At 43.1% G+C, this 19,423-nt stretch overlaps 2 protein-coding genes across 3 annotated transcripts; one reads left to right on the top strand and one right to left on the bottom strand.

Annotated features, from left to right (window-relative positions):
• The first annotated feature begins 1,938 nt into the window (after positions 1-1,938).
• gmeb2 (glucocorticoid modulatory element binding protein 2) lies at positions 1,939-15,336 on the top strand. 2 transcript variants are annotated; one of them, XM_085146730.1, is made up of 10 exons: positions 1,947-2,233; positions 2,672-2,834; positions 3,323-3,402; positions 3,617-3,741; positions 3,816-3,919; positions 11,716-11,873; positions 12,460-12,528; positions 12,625-12,762; positions 12,865-12,987; positions 13,111-15,336. In XM_085146730.1, exons 2-10 carry the CDS (start codon positions 2,692-2,694, stop codon positions 13,722-13,724), a joined length of 1,554 nt encoding a protein of 517 aa, XP_085002856.1. In that variant the 5' UTR covers positions 1,947-2,233; positions 2,672-2,691; the 3' UTR covers positions 13,725-15,336. The 2 variants fall into 2 exon arrangements, with proteins under 2 accessions (XP_085002857.1, XP_085002856.1); XM_085146731.1 differs by lacking the exon at positions 2,672-2,834 and having other exon boundaries at positions 1,939-2,233.
• Positions 15,337-16,957: 1,621 nt separating this feature from the next.
• pdyn (prodynorphin) lies at positions 16,958-18,597 on the bottom strand. The gene is made up of 3 exons (XM_085146735.1): positions 18,439-18,597; positions 18,032-18,155; positions 16,958-17,704 (listed from the first exon to the last, which is right to left on the bottom strand). Exons 1-3 carry the CDS (start codon positions 18,495-18,497, stop codon positions 17,138-17,140), a joined length of 750 nt encoding a protein of 249 aa, XP_085002861.1. The 5' UTR covers positions 18,498-18,597; the 3' UTR covers positions 16,958-17,137.
• Between the last annotated feature and the right edge of the window lie 826 nt (positions 18,598-19,423).

Below are 19,423 nucleotides of genomic sequence, written 5' to 3'. Positions count from 1 at the left end.
AGTGAGATTTCTCCCTGAGATCTGCTTGTCAGGCAGCACTTCCTCTGACCCGCTGGGTAATGAGAAAAATGACGGCAACAAAAAGGTCACTGTAGTAAAGATTCCTATTTTATTTTATTTTATTTTTTTGCCCATTCACATCTCATCTCCATCATTTTATCGTGAGGTCTCCCTCCCACTAGTGCTATGCGATGATATTGCAAATTTTGGTATTGATCCGATACAGGGCCTGCATATCAATACTGATACTGTAACTTATAAAGGCAGCTTATTTCGAGGAGAGCAGCCATGATCATCATACATTTGCAAACACATTATAATGACTACTAAGTCACTGTTATTTCCACTTTCCACAATAATTAATTAACACAATAAACACACCTTTTAACCTTTAGTGTATTTTAAAACTTTTTTAAAAACTATTAACCTGGAATTTGAATGTGTCTGTCCTCAAAATACTTGGGGGCAGTTTCTCCTCTTTAAATGTGTTCTGTACATAAAATAGACTTGACAGTCAACACAATATATTTATATATTCCTTATGTGGTGAGAGCAGGAAGGTAGTTCCTGGAGGATGATGGAATTGATACCATCTAATAGAAAACCTCTGGGACTTTATTTTTGGTCTATCCAACACCACCAGGTTACACCTCAGACTGTTTTGGAGCTCAGTGATTTCCTGGTCCATATGTGGGAGGAGACTCCAGGACTCCATTGGTTGTCTCAATAGGACCATGCCCTGATGTTGTTAGACATGCTTACAAACCACGTTGTTTGCCTGTTGTTGTTTGTTATCAACATTATCCTAGCCTAATGATAATAAGCCCCAAATCTGCTAAGTCTTTGGTGATTGATGCACTTGCATGTTTTCAGGAACAAATTAATTTCATTTATGTTTGCTGATAACACCCATAAATGTCTTGTTTAATCTCTTACTTTAGAAAATTCTGAAACTTCTGTGCTGCTATGGCTGCTAGTGTGTGCTGCCAATTTCTATTGCAAGGCTCTGTGATCTAGCTTTGTTGCAAAATAAATAAATACATTTTAGAAAAGTAATAATCCTTTTGTTCTCATGCTTATAGCATTTTAACTGTTTCCTTCTTATTATTAGCAAGAACAATTAGCTGTACAAAAACTTATAGAAACTTAGTAAATATAGAAACATGTAAAAAGTCTGGATAGCTTTCTTATTTTTTAATTCGGAGATGGTTTTAATGTAATGCTCCTAAGAGCATTAGGAATGGAGAACCTTAGGAATGGAGCAATCACTGAACAGAAAATACAACACACACACACACACACACACACACACACACACACACACACACACACACACACACACACACACACGCACACACACAGACATTTGGACAGCAACAGGACATTCTGCACAAGTTGTGAAGTTAAAAGACTTGAAATGGCTGATAGGACAGCAAAGGAAGCCACAAAGAGTCTTTCAGCTGATCTCGCCAAACAGACTCTGTTAGGGCAAGGATGAAGGGCATAACACGACAAGGAATATAGGAAAGATGGCGAAAGCACTGAAAGGAAGATATGAAGGGACAGTGCTTTTACAAAATTCAAAGGAAAACAGAGAAACGAGAAGCACAAGAAAGAACAGCAGAGAGGAGACAGTCATATCTGGACTTAGACTTTACACACTGGTTTAAACAGAAAAATACCACACAGGAAAATGTGTCTGCAGTGGAGAACAATACATGTTTTATTGCAATGCTGGAAATATGAGGGTATGCATAGACAACTGATCCAAAAACGGAAATGAAACTGGACCTTATTGATTTATTTATAAAGAACTGAAGACGTGAAAACTATCAGGCTATATTTCATTTTTAAGACAGCCTAATTTGTTAGGTAGCTTCTGTTTTCTGTATTTTGTGGCATTTCAGCCTCCACACCAATCGAGGGCAGTAATGTACCATCTGGGAGCGCCAACCACCAAGAAAAATAACAAAGGAAGAAGAACTATACAGAAAACTATTCATGCTAGCTGGGTACGAGCAGGAAATCTTAATTGTATTTGTTTTCAAATTTAGGCTTCAGAAATCTTAAAAATAGAGCGACAGTGTTCTGTATGAAGACGAAAAGAGACGGATATCAGCAGCTTTATATTTTGACAGTAATTTACTGGAATAGGTTCAGATTTACTAGATAGCATCCTTTCTGTCGGGACGACACCAACACACCGTTTTCAACATTACGTCCCAAGGCCAAGGTAAGCTTATTCAGCTCCCTCTATAATACTCTAATCTGCGGGAGCGTCGTTACATTCTGTGCGATCAGGCCAAGAAAGCAAACACGTTCAGTTCATTTCAATATGTTAGTTAGTTTGTTGCAAACAAATTCAAACCCCAACAATTTAATTCCGTCACAAAACAGTGATGTCTCCTGTAGTTTTTCAGTGTAGAAAAAGTACACACTAGATGCTGTCATTGTTTACTACAGCTAGCAGCCATTTAGCCCCCGTATACAGTTACGGACGCTCTGCAGTCATTTCCAGTATTACTGGAATAATTCTGCACATTCCCACCCTTCTCTGAACTATGGTGTGGTTTTGCTATAGTCAGAAGATCATTTATTCTAATTACTAAATCTTTTACAACATTATACAATCAGTAACATCTGTCCACCCCCTGCTGTCACCTGGCTGTAGGTGAGCTCCTCCGAGTCTTCATGGCTTCATCAGAGGTAAACATGCAGGAAATGAATGAGGTTGTGATCGTCACCATACCGGAGTCGGGGAGCGAGGACCTCCCGTCTGTGGCAGAGGAGGATAAAGCAGTGCTGGTGACTGCAGAGTTGACCCCTCAGACCGGGTAACATACTCACTGCACATGGCCTTGTGGTCAAAATGCAAAATAAATGTGAAGGGGCAAATTTACTGAAAGATATAAGATGAGTAATAGTGAGATAGAAATGCAAAACTGCTATAAAGAGATACAGAGACACAAACGGGTCCAAAGATGAGCAAGATGTCAACAAAAACACAAAATAAAAATATGCAAAAGTGCACGCTACAAAGAAATGCAACAAACACAGAAATGTAAAATCACTCAACATGTACAAAAATGGAAAATAAATAAAATAAAATGACTGTCATACAAAGTGAGAGAGATACAACATTAAAAATAAACTCAAACAACTGTAATAAGATGCAGAATAGCTACATAAAGAACAGACTGTAGGTGGTCTGCCAACTCCAGTTACTTGACAGTCATATATATACAAAATAACATATTGTACATGAAATCACGTACAGCAGATGTACTGATATGCAGAAGTTTGCTGTTTTTTTCCCCCTCAGGGAGAATGTCCTCACAGTAGCACCAATGGAAGCAGAAGCCATCAGAGCAGATTCACTGGCAAAGGAAGACGCAGTCATTGGTACTGAACTTTTCTTTTTCTTTATTAGCTTCAGCTGGATTTATTTTTCTTGTTTTCAACTTTGTTTGCATAATTTTCTGTAAAGAATAAACTGCCGTGCCATTTTTCACTCTTCTGAATTTTTCAGAAGTAAATAAAAGAACGTGTAAGTGATGGTTTACTTTACAGTTTACTCAGTGTCCTTATGAAGATGTGTGCATCTCTGTCTTTGCAGTGAAATTAAGTGAAGAGGTGGATGTGGAAGCTGACGTGTTCTACCCAATCACATGTGGAGACGTCAAAGCCACTCTGATCTGGAAGAAATTCGTCTGCCCTGGGATAAATGTGAAATGTGTCCAGGTACACAGTCGTTTTTAAAGCACTTAGCTTGTCCTGAATCTACACTGACTTGTTTTTCTTTCCCCTCTGATCAGTTCAATGAGCAGCTCATCAGCCCAAAGGAGTTTGTGTGTTTAGCAGGGAAATCCACTCTGAAGGACTGGAAGAGAGCTATCCGACTCAATGGCACCATGCTCAGGTCTGGACTTGTTATTAATAGACAGTAACTGTAGTGGATACAAACCCCACTGTGCAGTATGTTTTTCAACACAATGTAATTTGAGAGAATCCAGTATTTAACCTTTTCAGAGTGCTTGTGTGCAGGACTTTTTATAGCTGCCTTCATCAGACTTGATCGTGTTACATTGTGTGTTAGTTTGCGATCTCAAATCAGCCTTTTGTACTGTCGTCACCTCGCTGGGAGGGCGGGTGCCGTGGACACCTAAGTTTGTGAATGCAGTAATTGGAAAACGAGGCGACGTAGGAGCTTCAAATTGACGGCATAGGTGATTTCACTAAAAATCGTGCACAGGTTTGAATCTCAACACACCCACTGGTCGGACATGTTGACGCTTACATATAAAAGATCCAGCCAGGATCTGGCCTGATGGCTCGATTTCCCCCCGATATTTAAAATCTTTCACACAAGTTAGCCATCATATGATTCCTTCCAGCGTGGGCTGTAATATGATGAGTTTGTCTCAGGTGTAATATGAGAGTATTTAGGTAAAATGAATGCTGCTTGAAATCATGTGGCATCACTGAGCGGCTTAAACGTCCTCTCACTCTCATAACTGGGTTCAACCCATACAAAGGCTAAGTCTCTTTACTCCACCTTTAACATCATCATTTCTTCTGCAAAATTTTGACTTTAATAATAATAATAAAAATAATAATAATAATAGACTTTATTTGAGGGTGTCTTTAAAAAGCCAAGGTCACCTTACAAAGAACATCATTAATAAAAGGAGCAATAGTCATAAAATACATAAAATAAGTTAAAATTGCAAAACAGAACTTGACAACAGATAAAATCAGCACTAACGCAAATAAGCCAGTTTGAACAGATGAGTTTGGAGCTGTGACTTAAATACAGGAAGAGAGCTTATATTTCTAATGGATGGAGAAAGAGAGTTCCAGAGCCGAGGAGCAGAGCTGAAGGCTCTGTTCCCCGGAGTGATCAGACGTGAGGACGGAACAGTAAGATGAATAGCAGATGAGGATCTGAGAGGGCGGGAAACAATGGTGATATGGAGCAGGTCACACAAATAGGAAGGATCAGATTTATGGATACATTTGTACGTGAGAAGTAAGATTTTAAAGTTTATCCTTCTATGGGCAACCAGTGAAGCTGCTGAAGAACTGGGGTAATATGAGCTGTTTTTTTTTTTTTTTTTTTGCCTGTCCCATTTGGTTCTTTAGCCGTCAGAATTGTTGTCTGAAGACCAACAAGGATACCCAATGGATTTATTTTGCCAAATGGATCATCATGGCATTGCCGTATTGGTCCATTTGATCGACCTTTGTTTTTATTATTTATTTTATTTTATTTTCAGTTGTTACAGAAGGGACAGACATGAGTGAGGGATAGGAAAGGGAGAAAAAAAGAGGAAGGAAAAGAAAAACAGTAGGGGAGAGGGACAGTGAGAAAGGGGGGAAAAAAAATATCTCCGGGATCACCTGTTGAGAGAAAAAGAATAGAAAACAAGCAAAAAAACCCAAAGCAACATACTAAACACAACACCATCGCATTAATCTAGCTAAGTGTAAACAGCAGTAAATACTAAATATTGAATGTTGTTGTGCAGCACGCAGGACAGACAGCGCACAATGTGCTTTGAAGTAGCAGCCAAGAAAGGTGTGATTTAAGTCTACGAACAGTGAACACCCGTGTGCACACTTGTGTGGATCGGCGCGTTTGTATTCAAATGGTTTCCCCATGTAATGGTCTGCAAGAGGATGTAGAGAGCCATAGCCCTGTCCCCCAGGGCATGAAGCAGGCATGGAGGAGATCCAGGCCCCAGACATCCAGAGGCCCCAGAGTGCAAGAGCCCAAGGAGGACCACCGGAGGGGCATCCGTGCCACCTTCATGGGAAGGGCTGAGGATCCCCAGACGAGGGGTCACCCGGTAGCCACCGGGCAGAAGCTAGAGGGGGCTGCACCGGCGTGCCCGCCGGCTCTGCCAGCAGCCATCTGTGCCAGAGTGAACCGAGCCGCAGGCACAGAGGCTGGAGGCCCGAGGGCCCCCCGCGCCCCGGAAGAGGCCTGACCGAGCAACAGGCGCCAGGCCCCGCCAAGTAGCCACCGGGAGTGAGCTGGTACATACCTGAGCGCCCAGCCCCGGACACTAAGAACCACCAATGCACCGACCCCTGAGGGCATCAGTCACCGGCAGGGAGTGTGGTGAGGGGAGATAGGCCTCCACACTTTGGAGGGCCTGGGAGTTCCCAGAGAGGTGAGTCTAAGACCCGACCTGACATATAGACACAGACAAACAGGCACACACAGACACAGACATGCATTCCCACCCTCATGCACACATATACAAACACTCAGCACTCACCCAACGTAGGAATAAACGTAAATGGACATGTACACACAATCACACTCCCCAAACATACTCTATACCCCGGGTCCAGGTACCCTCGCCCCCAGAGGGGGAAACGGCACCCAGACCGAAGAGATGTTACCCTTCCCTCCGGAGTGGAGGCAAGCAGACCGTCCCAGGCTCCGCAGCAGCAGGGAGGCCAATCGGACAGCCAGCATCTCCTCCCAGCCCCCCCCCCCCCCGCCCCGATTGCTAGTAGAGAACGGGGGTGTGTTAAGACCCCATACCTCCCTCCTCCCGCTCAAGTGTAGTGTTGCTGCGTGTTGCTCTAAAGTGCATTTAAAACAAGGGAGAGCATGGTGCTGCTGCCAGAGAGCAGCAGGTGTTAGCACGGCCCCTCCCGAGAACCCTCAATGTCTACATGGATTTAAAATTGAGAGGTGGGCACCGGCGCCAGAGGTAGGTTTGAATACACAGACCGTCTACTGGACGCCGTTAACGTGCCCACCCTCAAGGCCCTATATATATATATATATATATGTGTGTGTTATGAGAGTGTAAGTAATGTGGATGTCTAAGTTGTGAGATAAAATTGAGGCACAGGTGGCCAGAAGAGGACGGGGGGGGAAATGTCTCCCCTGCACCCTGGTGACACACCCGCACCCCAAGGCCCTACCTGTGTGGGTGGGTGTGGTGGAGCGGGAAGAGGGAGGTAGCCAGGGATGGGGTGGAAAAGAAGGGAGGGGAGGATGCCCCTCCCTAGGGCCAGCTCCCCTGCTGACCCCAGTAGGCACCCCCGTCCTCTGGTATCCACCAAGGCAAGGGAGCCCAGGCCCATCCAGACCGGGGCCTACGGCAGCAGCACCGCCAAGCCCCACAGGACCCGGGGCAGCCCACCCTACCCCACCGCAGAGGAAACTGTACCCACCCCAACATTCAATCATCTCCCAGACTACACAAGACAACAGACACCCAGGTTAAGTTTATTCTCCACCTCTCCTATGTCTCTCCCCCACCTGCAGAGTGGACTCCTGCAAGGATGGAACAACCTCCCTGCCAGTTGAAGAGCCCCCCGGTTAGGCCGATGCACAAGAGGCCCCCTGCGCCAGGGCTGAGCCCCCGTGCACCCACCCGCCCACAACCTCGGCGACACACCGACGAGGACCGAAGCCCCCAAGGCCCAGCCAGAGCCCCAGCACGGAGGCGAAGCACCCCCGAACCCCAAACCCCCACGCCTGCCCCGGATCCACTCAGGGGCAGCCAGGCCACCAGGCCAGTAACCTACGTCCACCAGCACAGACCATCCTCCAGCCCCGCTGCACGCAGCCACGAGGAGAACAACCTCTAAGAGCGACCAGAGCCACTAACCAGGTTATGAACACAACCCCTGGGTTAAGCCCTCCAGGGATAACGTCTCTAGGGGTCCTCCAGGTGCCCTAAGCCCGTCCCAACCTCCACATCAACCACAATAGCTAAGGCGGGACCAAACCACGACCCCCTACCCCCGCTAGGTGATGGAGCTGATCAAAGGAGCCCAGAGGGATTGATCTAATGTGGTGGCAGAGGCTATATCGAGACTAATGTGATCTATTAGATAGTTTCTATATTGGCTAGAATTAAGATTATTTTTATTTTTCCAGTTCATGAGGACCGTTTTCTTGGCGATGCATAGGGCAGTAAAAACCATGTGGACTGTATTAGTTTCTGTAGTGACATCATCCAAATTTCCCAACAAGCATACTAAAGGGGAGGTTGGAATTTTACATTTCAGACACTTTGATAAGTCTTCACATATCTTCTGCACTGGTGGACAGAACCAAAGAGCGTGGATGTAATTGTCTGGTGTATTGCCTTGACAGTGTGAGCAGTTGTTGGCGGATGTAAAGCCCATCTTGAACATTCGATGACCTGTATAGTGCACTCTATGTAGTATTTTGTATTGTATTAATTGCAGACTGGGATTTTTAATCAATTTAAAGGTTTTTAAGCAAATCTGAGACCAGACGTTTTGGTCTAAGCTGACTGATAAATCTGCTTCCCACTTTGCAATAGGAAGGGATATTGATTCATCTATTTTAGAAAGTGTTCTGTATATTTTAGATAATAATTTGGGGGATTTAAGAGTAAGAAAATGTACCGCACTTGGTGGTGTTTGTAATTCAACTTGACTGAGGTTAAATTTCTTTTTTACTATGGATTTAATTTGTTGATATTCTAAAAATCTTTTCTTGTTGATCCCATATTGTGTAACTAGTCTGTCAAATGGAATAAATTCTGTTCCCTCTAATATATGTTCTAAGTATTTAATTCCTTTACAACTCCATTCTGGGAAATTAATCATATTATTGTTTTGTAATATGTCAGGGTTATTCCAGATAGGTGTACGTTTGCATGGGATTAATGAAGATTCCATTATTTTTAGAAACTCCCACCATGCTGTCAGAGAAAAGCTGATGTTGTTGCTTTTAAAGCATTCATGTCTTTTGATGTTTGAGCTAATAAATGGTAGGTCTGAAATCTCTAGATCATTGCATAGTGCCTGTTCAACATCTAGCCAGGGCTCATCTAAGAGGGTACATTTTAACCATTCTGAGATGAACTGAAGCCTGTTGGCTAAGAAGTATTGGTGAAAATTAGGCAGATCTAATCCTCCTCTATCCTTGGTTCTTTGTAGCGTTTTTAAGCTGATACGCTGGGGTTTATCTTTCCAAAGGAATTTAGAAATATATGAATCCAGAGATCTGAACCAATCTTGTGATGGTTTGTTAGGGATCATTAAAAATAAGTAATTTATTTTTGGCAAGATCATCATTTTTATAGTGGCGACCCTTCCCATGAGTGATATGGGTAGAGATTTCCATCTAGTCAGATCGCCCTCTATTTTCTTTAGAAGTGGGATGTGGTTTAATTTAGTTAAGTCTGAAAGCTTAGGAGAAACATTAATACCTAAATATTTAATATTTCCAGATTGTAGTGGGGCAGAAGAAGAATTATGGAAGGAGCAGTTAATGGGAAGAACTGTAGATTTTGGCCAGTTAATTGAATAATCTGAAACTCTTGAAAACCAGTTTATTAGAGTAATTACCTCAGAGAGGTTGATTTGTGAGTTTTGCAGAAAAAGTAACACATCATCCGCATAGAGACTGATTTTATGTTCTACGTTCTTACATTTTATGCTCTTAATTGTTGTAGCCTGTCTAAATGCTGCTGCTAGAGGTTCTGCTGCTAGATAAAAATTGCAAAAAGTGAAGGGGAGAGTGGGCATCCCTGTCTGGTGCCCCTCAGGAGACAAAAGCTGGAGGATGTCTGGTCATTTGTTCTGATACGAGCTGTTGGGGAATTGTATAATATTCTTATCCAGTTTATGAAAGAGTTTCCAAAACCAAATTTGTGTAAAGTTGCAAATAAAAATTTCCAGTTAACTCTGTCAAATGCTTTTTCTGCATCTAGAGATAATATTATGGTTTCAATGTTTTTATTGTATGAGTAGTCTATTAAATTAAGTAATCTACGAGTGTTTGTTGAGGAGTGCCGACCTTTTATGAAACCAGTTTGGTCAGGATGAATTAAGAGGGGGGTTATTTTCTCTAATCTCTTCGAGAGAGCTTTGCAGATTATTTTAAGGTCTACATTTATAAGGGATATTGGACGATAACTTGAGGGAAATAAAGGATCTTTTCCTGGTTTTAGCAGGAGACTAATGTTGGCAGAATTCATATTTGGTGGTAGTCTGCCATTTTTCTCGATTTCCTGCAACATTCTATGGAATACTGGTGCCAAAATTGTCCAGAATTCTTTGTAGAATTCTGCAGGAAAGCCGTCTGGACCTGGAGCCTTATTATTGGGCATACTTATCAGGGCTTCCTGGAGTTCACCTGGCGTCAGTGGCGAATCCAGTGCCATTGCTTGACTGTCTAGTAATTTTGGAAGACTTACGTTGTCAAGAAACAAATCAATTTCATTTTTAGACGGGTTTATTTGTGGTGAATATAAAGTTTCATAGAAATCCCTAAAAATGTTGTTTATTCTTCCAGGGTCATATATTGTGTTCCCCGATAAATCTTTATTGAGCTCTTGACGGAGTACGAGTTAGAAGTTGGAGTTTATGAAGGGACCTTTTAGGGGGACCAAATAAGAGGGAATTGCAGTAATCAGTACGGGACGTAATAAGACTATGGACAAGGATGGCAGCAGCATGGGTAGGAGGGAAGGGGCGGAGTCGGTTAATATTACGTAAGTGGAAGTATGCAGACCGGGTTATGTAATTAATGTGAGACTGGAATGAAAGAGTATTATCAAGTATGACACCTAAACTTAACCTGAGGGGAGGGAAGGGTGGGAGAACGTTCAATGTTAATGGAAAAACTGTGGGATTTGGTTAATAGAGGCTGTGCCAATGAGTAAAACTTCAGTTTTATTACTGTTAAGTTTAAGAAAATTGGAGGAGAACCAGGATCTAATCTCGATGAGACAGTTTGAGAGGGAGGTAGGTGGGAGGGATGAATTGGGTTTAGAAGAAATGTAGAGCTGGGTGTCATCAGCATAACAGGGAAAATGGATATTATATTTTCAGAATATATGTCCAAGAGAGAGCATGTAAATAATGAACAAAAGAGGCCCTAATACTGAACCCTGGGGCACACCAGCAGAAACAGGTTAGAGACTTGAAGAGCGTGATTAAAATTGGATAAACTGAGTGTGGTCTGAGAGATATCCAAGCCGGGGGGAGGGGCGTGGTATGTGGGGATAGTGTGAGAAATGGTATCAAATGCTGTCAAGAAGAATGAGGATATATAGGAGACCAGAATCAGCTGCCATCAGAAGGTCACTGGTAATCCAGAAGACAGGCTTTAACTAACACAGTGGAAGAGGGTCAAGGTGACAGGTGAACAATGTAGATTTTTTTTAAATAAGATTAGATACATAAGTTATGGAGAGAAGAGTAAAGCTTGAAAATAAATGTGAGGAAAACAGTGGGGGAAACAGGAAGTCTACTTCAGAGTCAGACGCTCCTGCAGAGTTAAGTTGACGGTAGATATCTGAGATTTTACGAGTGAAAAAAGAGACAAGCCGGCTTGTTGTTCCCGACAGCAACCAGTAGAGGGCCTGTTGGTCTCACAGTCTCGGGTGCAATGCATTAAAAAAGAACTTTTTCATTCAAACTAGTAATTTAAATTGTTTAAATTTCCCTTTTTTTGTGTGTATATCTTCTTCCCTCCCCTGTTTGCATTTAATTTATTCATAAACTTGTAGAGAATCCCACGTTCTCTGGTTATTTATTTATTGTCTATACTTAAACTCTCCCCTAGATATTTTTTTGGCCTTTGGTTTGCATTGTAACTTATTTTCAGCATGTTTTGCGTCACGATGGCACTCTTCTGTCAGACATGATAGACAGTTACAGCAAATTGTGCCTGACAGCCTTTCATCATATTTAATTTCACAGGAAGATCATGGACTCTGGTGAACTGGACTTCTATCACCACACAAAGGTCTGCTCCAACACCTGCCGCAGTACTAAAATAGACCTGGTGGGAACTAAAGTGTCCATCAGCACTGATTCGTCAGACGATGTGATTCCTGCCACGCCTTCATCAGCTGATTGTAAGTCCTTTTACAAAATGATTTGGTGCAAATCAAATACACTACATAAAAATAATGACTGTGATGAAGCAAAAATAGACACTTTTAAACAGTAAAAATTAACAGATTCTGTACACTATACTGAAAACAAAAATAACTTTGCAGAGGAGTGTGTTACATCTCCGTGTGCAGGTTTGCAAACACGATGAGGTCAGAATCATGAAGATTAATCAGTAATCTTTAGCATTAGCCTCAGTTAATGTAATGCTGCCAACACAGATTTTAGGTTCGGCTTTGGCCCCATGTATGAGTGTGAGCACAGTTTTAAGAGCTTTTTAAAACCTTCATCCAGCAGTATAGTCACAGGCAAACAGAAAACCTGACTTGCTATATCCAAGCTAGTTTTAGTGAAGACTGGGAAAACATGTTACCTGTGAAAAATCCCATTTGGCAGTAATTCAGTCACAGTGTGAGTGACTTTGCATCCAGGAGTACGTCATTGTTATAAATAAATATAAAGTGAAGCCAACGCACAGCACAGATGAGTGGAGCTTCTGAACCAGCACCACAGTCTGCACTGCAACCACGTGTGCCGTCTCTGTTGTAGTGAATGGAGCTGCAGCATCATTTCCAGAGGTGATGGAGGAAGCTTCAGGCTGGGTCACAGCCATCGGAGGTGATCAACAACCTACATACACACAGACACCATCAAGTGGAGTCACTTGACTCAGAGAGGTAATCATGTTATTGATGTGTGTGTTTGTATGCACAGAGGACTCCATTGCGTTCTGGCGTGCGGTGAAGGAGGCAGGGCTGCTGGAAGAGGTGGTAGAGGACTTCCAGAATGAGCTGCAGGAGGTGCTGAAGGGGCTGCAGGAGAGAGTGTGTGACCCACCGCTGCAGGTCAAAGGTTAGAAACACACACAGGTGTGGGTCGGTTAGTCACCTGCCACAGATGACTAATAAAAATACCGATTGTGAAATGACACAGCGTGACTGCTCTGTTTCTCAGATGCTGTTTTACTCAACAACATAGTGCAGAACTTTGGAATGTTGGACCTTGTGAAAAAGGTTCTGGCAAGTCACAAGAGCCAGATGGACCGTTACAGAGAGCAGTACACTCGCAGCTTAGCCGGTCAGTGCAGAATCCTAAGTGGCCTTTCTTGTGCTTGTGATTTGTGTAACTTTGTAGAAATGACTGCATTCTGCATGAAGGAGTAACAGCAATCTTGTGGTACTTCACCGTCTCCCCCTGTAGCCCTGGAGCAGCAGTGTGACGAGCACAGGAAGCGAGCCAAGGAGCTGAAGAGCAAATCACAGCACCTCAACAACGTCCTGATGACCCTCACGCCAGTGCCTGCGCCTCCCGGGCCCAAGCGTCCCCGGCTGACGCGTGCTGTCTCCGGTCCTGCCTCAGTCAATGCTGCACCCACCCAGATCACCCTGCCTCTTAGCCAGCTGACCAGCCTCCCACTGGGGAAGGTGCTGACCGTGGCAGGAGCCCAGCCCAGCACCAATGTTGGCGCGTACACCCTCCTGACCTCCTCGCTCTCTGGGTCAGAGCTTTCAGCTGATGGCTCTAACTTGACAGTTTTGTCCACTGCTGCCGGTCAGGAAGGGGCAGCTGGGGCCAGCAGCCAAGCAGCCTCCGGGGCCTTTGTTAAGTTGGTGGGACCTCAGTTCCAGCTGGTGACGCTGCAGGGTCTGGCCACCACACAGGGCGCCGCTGTCCAACAGCAGGTTGGCACCATCAGTGTTGTCGACGCCTTGGCAGCCACTGCCGACGATTCCGAGGAGGCAAACCAGCTAGATGATGATGATAAAGGTCAGCCAGAGCAGGTTAAAGAGGAAGACGGGGACCAGCAGCAGTGAAATACAGCCTGGCTGTTTGCTCCCTCATCTGGCTTCTGATTGGCTTCAGTTTGGAGTGGACTGAAGGTGGAGGTGAAGGCCTATGAACCCTTTGACTTTTCCACACCATTTCATGCATTTCAAGACATCCATAGATCTCCATTAGAAACTGAACAGGTGTTATGACTGTATATTTCATCTGTAATAAAATATGTATCACGTCTGTCTGTTTATTCCACACAGGAAGATTGTTTAGTTTGATAATAAATGCTTGTTTTTTTTAAAGAAAAGTTCAGGACTTGAGGATTTTTGTAAAATGTATTTTTATAAAAAAGAGTGAAGGGATTTTTGAATTGTTCCGACCTTGGACGACTGTTTGCTGTGATGTTACTGGCTTCATAGATTCTAAATTCACTTGGATTATAAAACACTGTTAATGTACTGGGTCTTATATCGTTCTTTTCTATTCTACTTGAAAACTCAAAGCACTTTGTACAACATGCTTTATGCTTTTCTGTCTAACATTCATCCTCTGACACATGCATCCGATAGCATGTTGGGATTTAGCTCCACCAACCTTCCAGTAGATGACCTGCTCCACCTCCTGTTCTTGGGATGCTTTGGGACACTGGGTGTGGTCAGGAGAACACTTTAAAATGGGGTAAAAAAAAACATTTATGTGAAGCTTAACCAGTACATGACTTATGCTGGCTGGAGTATGTATCATGAACTCAGCATTAACATGTAAATTACAAAAAATTTGTGTTATTTATACTCCACATTGAGGAAAGCAAATGTACAGGTATTTAATTGATCGTTACTCTTGTTGCGTTAAAGTTTTGTGACCCTACTTTGCATTAAAAGCTTTATTCTCCCCCAGAACATGAAGTTTATGAGTAAATCCTTCAGCTTTATAAGCAAAGCAGCAGATTACAGCAGTCATTCCAAGCTTGGACACGAGCCCCAGTCATCGGATGGTTGGTGGAAGAACTCTTAACTAGAAGAGATCTGCAGCAGGTTCTTTAGTTTTTGCATTTGCACACTTACATATTTCAAGTCATAGAACAAATGTTAATATTAGAAAATAGTCTTCTGTTATGAGAAAAAAGTAATTGCACTGTAAACCCAAGAACTGGTTGTGTTACCCTTGACAGAGCAATCAACTGATGACTGGCACCGAGTCATTCACATTTCTGCGGAGCAACATTGGTCTGTTTTTCTTTGCAGAATTGTTCTAATTCATCCACACTGAAGGGTTTCTTTCATGAATCATGCAATTTATTCACTTTCCCTCTGGGGTTAATAAAGTTTCTCTGATTCTGATGCAAGTCTGAGTTTTGATTACAGCAGTGTAAAACTTTTGTTGTTTTTGGCATTCAGAGTTGGACGTGCTGCATAACACAAATGTGCTCGAGCTCCAGGGTACAAACTGATGGCTGGACTTTTTCTGATCAAGAGCAGAATTCACTGTTATCAGTTACAGAAAGTCATCCAGGTGCTGAAGCAGCAAAGTGACCCCAGACTATCACACTACCAGTACCATGTTTGACCGGTTAGTATAGTATAAATGGGACTCAAACCTTCTCATCAGTGCACAGGATATTTTCCCTAAAGTCTTGGATCATCAGGATGCTCTTGGCCAACTGTGATTTTCATCGTGGAACTCTCCAGGATGCCATTTTTGTCCAGTCTCTTTCTTTCTGTTGGATCATGAACTCTGACCTCCACTGGGCCAAGTGATACCTGCAGTTCTTTAGATGTTGTTCTGGCTTGTTTTATAACCTCCCAGATGATTCGTCTATGCACTCAGAGTAATTTTGGTAGAGCAGCCACTCCTGGGAAGTTTCACCACTGTTCCAAGTTTTCTCCATCTGTGAGATTGGTGAACCACAAATGAATCTCACTAAAGTTTGCTGGAGCTCCAAATGGCTTTGTGATGCTTTCCAGGATGGCACATGTCAGTTACTTTGTCCATCCAATCACCTATCAGAGTCACAGGAGGGCTAAAACCTTTCCCAGCTACCACAGGACGAGAAGCGGGTTATCTTTGTCTAGTCTTTGTTTGATCATTTGTCTGCGTATCTTTTTACATGGGCAGCAGGTGGCCCGGTGGGTCGCACTGTTGCCTCACAGTAAAAAGATCCTGAGTGTGACTCCACCTTTCTCCCCCTGTTCTCTCCGGGCACTCTGGCTTCCTCCCACAGTCCAAAGACATGCAGTCAGTGGGGTTCGGTTAGTTCCTCTCAGGAAAAAAGGTTTTGAACCTCCTGATCAGCTGAACCCTTTTTCTGTGGATTTTTCCTGTACCTTTGTGGGTTTCCTACAGACACTCCTGGCTTCATCCCACAGCTGTTTAGTTCAACTTGTCATTGTAAATTAGCCATGTACATGAGAATTATACAGTGAAGGAGATATGCTAAAGCTGGTAGTGTAAATAATTTGTTCAGTAAGAATAGAAAAATGTCAAACGAGTCTATTTCTATTTTTTTCTTCTGCTTTTTTTCTTTATAATAAGAAAAGGAATTAATAAAATCTGCATATTCTCCTGTGGTGCAGAAATGAGCTAATCCATACACATTCATTCATCGTGAATGACGCCTTTATTATTAAAGTGCTTTAACTCCTGTTCTGGGGGAAGACTTCTGACACTTGCCCACACCGTGGCGCAACAGCATCCTGTTTTAATGACTTCACAGATTCATCAGTTTTCTGTCTCAGGATCAAATTCTTGGCATCTGCGCTCCTGTTATATTCATCCTGTAAAACTGTTTATCTATATTTTGGAAAACTTGGGAAAATGTGTAACAACAACAACAATAATAATAACCTAATATAATAATAATAAATATTCAGGTTGTGTAAAATTTAGCTGGCATTTAGATTCTGTAAAGTGTCAAAGTACAGTCCGCAGACAGCAGCGGACTGATGAGTTGGCCTTGATTTTTGGTGTCGTTAGAAGTAAACAGAATTATTTTCATTGTTTGTTAATATTAATTATATATATTGTTTTTAAAAATTAACGTAAGTATCTATTATGTCAAGTATTGTTTTGAATAATAAAACGGGAACATTGACACAAACCCTACATCGTTTTACTGGGAAATTCAAAATGAGGACAAAAACAACCAGCCTGAGAGTGCAAACAGCGGCCGCAACAAGAGAAACAACAACGTAAAATTGTTAAATCGCTCTCAAAGCGAACACCGCGCCAAATCGTCCTGTGTGCAAAAAATCAAATACATTTAAAAAGAGGGTGAATTTATTTATGATTTTATTAAACAAGCATTTATTGAAGGAAAGGCGATGATGCAAATTACACAAATGTTACACAGAAGGCAGCCGAATCTAGGCGAGCTCAGCAGGCATATGGTACTTCAATTATGGCATTTCAAGTAAACCTGTGCAAGTTCCTTTGAGTTCTCCTACGACTGTGTCTATAGGGTCAGCTCGTCATAGGAGAAATAGGGCTCCTCCACTGAGCGCATAGAGATTTTGAAGTGACGGCGCAGAAACCCTCCGTACCGCTTGTCCCACTTCAGGTTGTTCAACTTTGGTCGGACTCTCCTCATGAAGCCTCCGTAGCGCTTCTGCAGCTCCTCGGGCTCCTGGTCCTCCTGCTCCACAGAGCTACTTCTCTTTGACTTTGGGCCGAATTTCCGTAAAAAGCCGCCGTAACGTTTAACATAACCACGGAGGATGTGATCCTCTGGAGTGTCGTCTGCCTGCTCCGCTGTATCTGCGTCTCTATCTTCCAGCTTCTTCAAAAAAAGCTCATATTTCTTGGGCAGCGAGGCACCTTTCAGGATGTAATTGTCGCGCCACGGAGAGGCGAATATTTTGTTCTTGTTCTTGTCGATCCTCTTGATGAAGCCACCGTAGCGTTTGACCAGATCTGCCTGCTGGCTCTCCTCCTCCTCCGCAGCCTCATCTTGGCTGAAGTCGGCCAACCGCGGAGCCTGGCTGCAGCTCTCCAGCTGGCCCTCACAATCGGCGCTGCACGACTGCAGGACACAGACAAGATCGGGAAACCAGGGGACATCAGCAGGGCGCACTATACATGAACGCACGTTACATTTCCCACTTGTGAGTTATGTTTGTGGTAAAGCTCGGCGGCTGCGCCTTACTATCCAGTCAAACGGGAAATTTCAAAACTATATATACACACAGGCTACTGCATATTCCAAGATTTTATTAATGGTTTTGCCTGATTTTTAACTCCAAGATTTAGATGATTACAGTTAGAATAACACACTGAAGAATTTTCTGTCATTTTGGATCAGCAACAAGATTATGAAGTCATCTTAAATTTCCCTTTTGAACTTTCTTACCAGGCTGCTGTAAGCTTCATCGGGGCTAAGGATTTGCTGCGCGCATTTCTGACACTGTGAAGAACAATCTGTGTGGATGCAGGGCGGCAAGCTCAGCATCAGCACCAGGACATACCACTCCATTCTTCAAAAACATCCAGACACACACACACACACACACACACACACACACACACACACACACACACACACACACACACACACACACACAGTGAGGGGAGAGAAACACCACATCAAATGTTTCACCAGACTGGAATTAAAGAAATTACAGAAACTGAGAATCACGTTAGCGATTAGCGGTTAGCGCACGTATCTGCAAGTTTTTTTTTAATGTTCCTTCGTCTATTTGTTATCATTACCAATAAAATGTTCTCTAGTTTAAAGTTTGAGAGAAAGAAAAAGTGTACCTCAGGAATCGGACCGATACTTCCAGCCTTGTTAAGAGTCGCAGAGGCACATCTACCATGAAACTGCTCGCTGTCCGCCCTCCGACACCCGTTTCTCTAGCGCGTCTTGGCGTCTATCTTTTTATCACTGGAGATTTGGCTGTCATCAGAACAGCTTCTATAATCGGACCAATAGGAGGGAAATATACTGCGTAAATAAACGCACTGCCTCCCCGCTTCAGGAGTTTTAACAACGCCCACACAGAGACAGGAGTAGCAGCGCGGTTCATCCCATCAGCACATCGTTATTGTCATCATTCCATCTCTGAAGTGACCAAACCCCTGGCTGTAAATCATACTGACATCAATAAGAAAATGATTTTTCTTTTTCGGTGGAACACCATATACCTGAACTGAACAGGAAATGGATCCAAAAGTGACCATTGTGCGTCAAAACAGAGCTTTTCACTCAGCGGCAAATCTTCTGGGGTTCTAGGCACATAAGGCCCCTCCAGGTTCACCGCCATTGTCTTATGTAAACAATCAGACACCACCACCGTCAAAACAACGCCCTATTAACATTTTACGCTGCTTAAAAAAAATTAAAGGAACAATTTAATTAAAAAAATCATGCTAGGTATCTAGACTCATATGGACTGGGCACAAAAGGATGCCACATTGTTGGATGGATCTGAGGGATGAATTCAAAGACACCCTGAAAATCAAAGTGAAAAAAGGATATGGCATGCTAGTTCAGTTTGCCAAAAAAAAAAAAAAAAAGACTGCGGGTACTCAAAAGGGTCCTTAATAGTTTTTATGGCCCCCATGTTCTTGTTTGTATGCCTCCTAATGAACTTTATAAGCAAAGCAGCAGATTACAGCAGTCATTCCAAGCTTGGACACGAGCCCCAGTCATCGGATGGTTGGTGGAAGAACTCTTAACTAGAAGAGATCTGCAGCAGGTTCTTGTTACACAGGTTCTTGTTACACAGAACCCAACTGGCGG

Source organism: Neolamprologus multifasciatus, chromosome 20, assembly GCF_963576455.1.
Source record: "Neolamprologus multifasciatus chromosome 20, fNeoMul1.2, whole genome shotgun sequence".
Classification (NCBI taxonomy): domain Eukaryota; kingdom Metazoa; phylum Chordata; class Actinopteri; order Cichliformes; family Cichlidae; genus Neolamprologus; species Neolamprologus multifasciatus.
Note: the sequence above shows the minus strand (reverse complement) of the source record. Positions and strands in the feature narration are given on the sequence as shown.

Coding starts and splice junctions, on each gene's coding strand:
- gmeb2 (XM_085146730.1), top strand. CDS start 2,692: ATGGCTTCATCAGAGGTAAACATGCAGGAAATGAATGAGGTTGTGATC. Junction 2,835..3,322: donor GAGTTGACCCCTCAGACCGG/GTAACATACTCA, acceptor TTTCCCCCTCAG/GGAGAATGTCCTCACAGTAG. Junction 11,874..12,459: donor CACGCCTTCATCAGCTGATT/GTAAGTCCTTTT, acceptor TCTCTGTTGTAG/TGAATGGAGCTGCAGCATCA.
- pdyn (XM_085146735.1), bottom strand. CDS start 18,497: ATGGTAGATGTGCCTCTGCGACTCTTAACAAGGCTGGAAGTATCGGTC. Junction 18,156..18,438: donor GTATCGGTCCGATTCCTGAG/GTACACTTTTTC, acceptor ATGTTTTTGAAG/AATGGAGTGGTATGTCCTGG. Junction 17,705..18,031: donor ATGAAGCTTACAGCAGCCTG/GTAAGAAAGTTC, acceptor TGTGTCCTGCAG/TCGTGCAGCGCCGATTGTGA.